This window comes from Arachis ipaensis, chromosome B08 (genome assembly GCF_000816755.2).
Source record: "Arachis ipaensis cultivar K30076 chromosome B08, Araip1.1, whole genome shotgun sequence".
NCBI lineage: Eukaryota > Viridiplantae > Streptophyta > Magnoliopsida > Fabales > Fabaceae > Arachis > Arachis ipaensis.
The window spans coordinates 124,339,235-124,344,168 of record NC_029792.2 but is presented as its reverse complement, the minus strand read 5'-3'; the positions used below and the strand labels follow the sequence as shown (position 1 = coordinate 124,344,168).

Below are 4,934 nucleotides of genomic sequence, written 5' to 3'. Positions count from 1 at the left end.
TTACCCACACACTTAAAGTGCTAAATTTTTTAACAAATAAATATTGAGGCACATAATACTGAAATAACTACTGGACCTCCAAAACAGCATGTAGTTAAGTTCAAAGATTTAAGTGCCATTAATATTGAACCGCTGGATAGAGTTAGTTTTATTGGTCACGTCGCAAACTAAACACTCCATGCAGGAATTAGTTAGGTGGTAACCTTTGATCGCTTGCGTTTGTTTCTTCCACCATGTGATTCATTGATCCTCGTTGAAGCTTGCGCGGCTCCATTGGGGCATCTAGTCCTTCGGTGCCCTAGCTTCCCGCATGTGCTGCACTTTCTTTTAGTTTTCGGCGCAGAACCGCCTGCTTGGCTCATCCGACCAGTGCCTTTTGTTCTGACACGAATGGGGTCTTTCACCCCGCAATCATTTGCTGTTGTGATATCATCCGTTGATGGTCTTAAGCCATACTTTATTTCAAGGAAGAGAGCATCGCTCAGAAGCTTCTTTGAGTAAAGCTTGAAGTCTTCATCACTCATGCAAGCAACGCGCCCTAAACGCTTACACAGCTGGGAGAAAGCACCCAATCGTGTCCTATAGGTCACACTTGGGTCAGCAGTCTGTTGCTCAACACATTGGTTATGTATCTCCAATTTGGCTGCCTTAGACCACCTACGCAGCACAAGGCTTTCAGGGATTTCCACCAAGTCTAGCATAACACAGACGGAAAGGATATGCACACAAGGAATGCCAAACGACTCCATACGCATGCAGCTGCAGCTAAATCTGTTCGAGATATGGTCCCTATAAACCTTCCAATTCATCTCAGGCCTCCGATACTTCTGGAGAGTATATGTATGAGGGTTCTCACTGTCATTAAATTCACATATTCTAACACGAACACACCGTTTCAGGCTATCCCGGAATCTGACAAACATTTCGCGGGTGAACACAGTCCATCCAGACTTTTCCAGCTCAACAAACTCTGTTTGTAGCACAGGTGTTCCGTACCATGAACGAAAGTCTAGCTCGTCCTCCGTGTCACGAAGAAAATCCACACACCTTTGAAAATTTCTGACAAATTCTAACACCCCATACCTGCTCTCAACAAACCTACCTAGTTTGGCATGCAGTGACTCGCACCTAGAGGTTGTCCGTACTCCAGCAAAAAATCTACCACGAATGTATGCGGTTGCCCAAGCGTGCTTTTTGCTGTACAACTCCTTAACCCACTCAACCTCCCTAACACCGCACTCGTTGAGCATTGACTCCCAATGCGCTTCGAACTCCTCGATTTCCATATCTGCCAGCATGCAGTGTCTAAACATTTGTGTGAATCTCGGGTCGCTTATGTTAACAGTCGCGTTCCTCAGCAGATGCCAGGCACACAAACGATGATGTGCCTCAGGAAAAACGGACCGGATTGCTATCCGCATGGCCGGGTCGCCATCCGTGATGACTGAATGCGGTGCCTTACCTTGCATGCATTCCAGGAACTGGCGAAGAACCCAAATATATGACTCCTGCGATTCGCATGAGACCATTGCTGTTCCGAATACGCATGTCTGGTTGTGGTGGTTTACTCCGGAAAAGACTACAACAGGTAGGTTGTACTTGTTGCGGCCATAGGTAGCATCGAATGCTAGCACATCGCCGAATATCCCATAATCTTCCTGACAACGACTGTCGCTCCAAAACAAGTTGCATAGGTGTTGCCCTGCCCCCAACTTGTACCGCCAAAACATTTTCCCATCCATGCGTGCCAGACCTTCCAAGTACCTAATAGCTGCACTTACGTCTCCGCCTTGCAGACCTCTCTGTTTCCGTATCTCATTATACATATCTTGCTTTGTGAATGTTACCAGATTAAAGCCCCCTAGTTGTGCTGCGAAAGACTCATAAATCTTAGGTATGCTAATCCCAATCTCCCTCATGCTTGTTAGCTGAGCAACTTCTACCTCAGATATCTTCCTGTGTGACCGCAGATAATCAACAAGCTTCCCATACGCAAGTTCGTGGTTATGCTCCTCGACAAAACGCGACACATACCACCTCCCACTACCCTCTTTCCTCTTTATCCTCATCTCCGCCATGCATCCGCATCGGGTTACAACCTTATGCTCCCTTTTGCGATCAACCTTTTCCAACCATTTCTTCTCTCGAAATCCTTGCCTATTACAAACAAACGTGTACCACACTATCTCTCCGGCAGTGTTTCTAACCGTCTTGCCTCGCCTTGATGCAAACCGCTTTAGTCGGCTGTAATTGTTATAGAAGCCGCTTGCCTCCTGAGGTGAAGAAAACTCCATTTCAAGCACATCTTCTGCTTGCAACCCATCCAAACCCAAAAAAACGGGCAACATTGAAGCCCCCCTTCCTTCCCAATCGGATAACTCAGCGTCTTCCTCCACTCTCGTATCATACATTGTGTCCTGAAACAATAAGACAAACATTTCGCCACCAGCTGGCATTATGTGGAATGCGTTGTGTTTAAATATTGCATATCCATGCATATTAAAACTAGATAACATCAAATCCTTGCATTTTCAATTAGTCTCAATGTATATTTTGCAGATGCAATGTTCATACGCGCTAATATGGTTATTAATTCAACCCAGATAACTTGAACTGAAAAACTCCTTTCAGGATTATTATTTTCATTTAATAAACATTATCATGTTATAATTTAACATACAGTTTACCCAATCATCATAATGGTTGGCCACTACAACATGTTCATGCCAATCTATTTAATAAAGGATTTGCTTCTTGAGGCTCATTATCACAGATGCAAGTGGTGCATATTTCTTTAAAATGTGAAACTTCATAAATGAAAACTTAACAAATACTACAGCCACGGCTAACTTAACAACAAAACACAAATCTATAATTTCTTCTACGCATCACACTCGTCACATCATTGTCACCACATAGAATATAACTTCTCACAGCATAACCCTCACACCTGCTAAGAGTGCAACCAACTCCATGAACAACACCACCGAAATGGTGTAACAGACCATTCCCATCGAATTCGATCCCACTCACACACAATAAATACAGATTGGCACCTATACCAGTCGTACCTGAGAATTCGACACACCACCCTTGCCCTCCATCCAGTTGTCCGCAAGAGGCTCATTCCACATACACGCATCCTTGCAAAACTTGCTACTTGATGCCATTATTACCTGAAATACAAACATGTCAAACTATAACAAACAATAAACTAGGGATTGCACAAACTTCTTTGCCACAGTTACTATAATCAACTTGCCCGCCTCAAAACTGTCTCACCCGATCAATGAAAAAATATGCCACTTACATACATCACAAACCCTTACTTTACCACCTCATCTACTATCCAACATCCTCACAGCCTCCACTTGCCTACTACATACACAAAATTCCAAAAATACCACATTCAATACAACTACGACACAAACAAGCAAACACATTCGCCATTACATCCTAATTGCTACCAATACAGGTACAAAGGAATTTGTAACAAAATAAATACCCAACGCTTTTACAGAAAAAAACAAAGCAGAATAACGCATTCTTTGGAGCAGCAAATTCAACGCTTTCTTACGGGATTAAGCAACAAACTCAATTACCTCTACTTTTTTCAGAACACACTTTATGCTCAATCATCTCATTAGATCAACGACGCGGTTAAACCAACATTAACACATCACACACATTTTCAACAAGATCATATAATATTTTTCATATTTCTCAAGAACAACAACAACATCAAAATTAGAGTAGTAAAAAAATCCGTTATTTCAGAGACAGGTTAAAATTTCAGCCACATCCTCACCATGGAGAAATTAAATTGAAAACAAAACGGAAATTGGCAGATTGAGTCTCACCCGTCGACGGACTTACACAGGGCGATGGGACCACCGCGTCGACGAACAAAATTGCGCGATGTCCACCACCTGTTACTAAGACGAGCTGCGATCTATGGTGCCAACTCGTGCGATCGGGCGGGTAAGATAAACAAGGCCTCCGCGATGACCGTTTACTTCGATTCCAACCTCCGACGTTATCAGGGATCCAGAAGTTGAAGGCCACAGTCACTTTAAGTACATACACAAACAACACAAACGATGACCGATGAGGACGGCCTCCAAGCCTCCATGGGTGAGAGGACAATATCAGATTAGGGCATCTGGGGTTTTCCATGACGACACCGTATTTCAGCCCAAGCACTCTTAAACCAGCTAGCTGAGGGGCTACTCGGCTTCATTTTTTCTTTGAGCTGATCACTTTACCTGCCCTCATTTTTGCCTTTCTTCAGGGACATTCTCGATATTTCACATTTGACTACAGGACAAATTAAAAAAGCGTGACCGGCCGTACATGGAACATCAGAGATCCAGTAAAGTGGACTGGAGCATGGGAAAAGTTTCCTATCATATATGGCACACTATAATTAATAAGAGATATTTTGCAGTATAATTAATATATAACACGGTAATTAAAAATTCTAAATTTAAAATTTGAATGAAATATTAACAAATATTTTAATTGGATAGTTGGATTAAGAAAAAATTCAAAATGATATTATTAAAATACGTTAGTGTAACCGTTTTAAGATATTAGTAATTAACTGTGCAAAATCAATGACCGTATCTATTAAACCTATATTAAATGCTTAAAATATAAAATAATAAATAAAATAAATGTTATATTTACTTAATTAATACTCATTTAAACTCAGTGGTTTTTAATACTCATTTAAAATACATGTTCTGTATTTAAAATTCGACACTTGCTTTATACTATAAATTTTTATATTTTTATATTAAAAATATTTATATGTATGTTTATATTAAATAATTTTATTATTTTTATAATTATTAAATTAAACCTAGCTAAGTTTTAAATTATATAAAACAATAATAAATTTTACTTACTCTATAATTATAATAAACTTATAC

The 4,934-nt window shown here is 40.6% G+C and overlaps 1 protein-coding gene across 1 annotated transcript in view; it reads right to left on the bottom strand.

The window, feature by feature from the left end:
- LOC107611673 (protein FAR1-RELATED SEQUENCE 5-like) overlaps window positions 1-4,176 on the bottom strand; it is a 5,042-nt gene extending 866 nt beyond the window's left edge. Inside the window, exons 1-3 of the mRNA XM_016313576.1 lie at window positions 3,877-4,176; window positions 3,072-3,176; window positions 204-2,417 (exon numbers count right to left, since the gene is read on the bottom strand). Coding sequence (XP_016169062.1) covers window positions 204-2,417; window positions 3,072-3,176; window positions 3,877-4,176 — 2,619 coding nt within the window. The remainder of the gene's footprint in view (window positions 1-203; window positions 2,418-3,071; window positions 3,177-3,876) is intronic.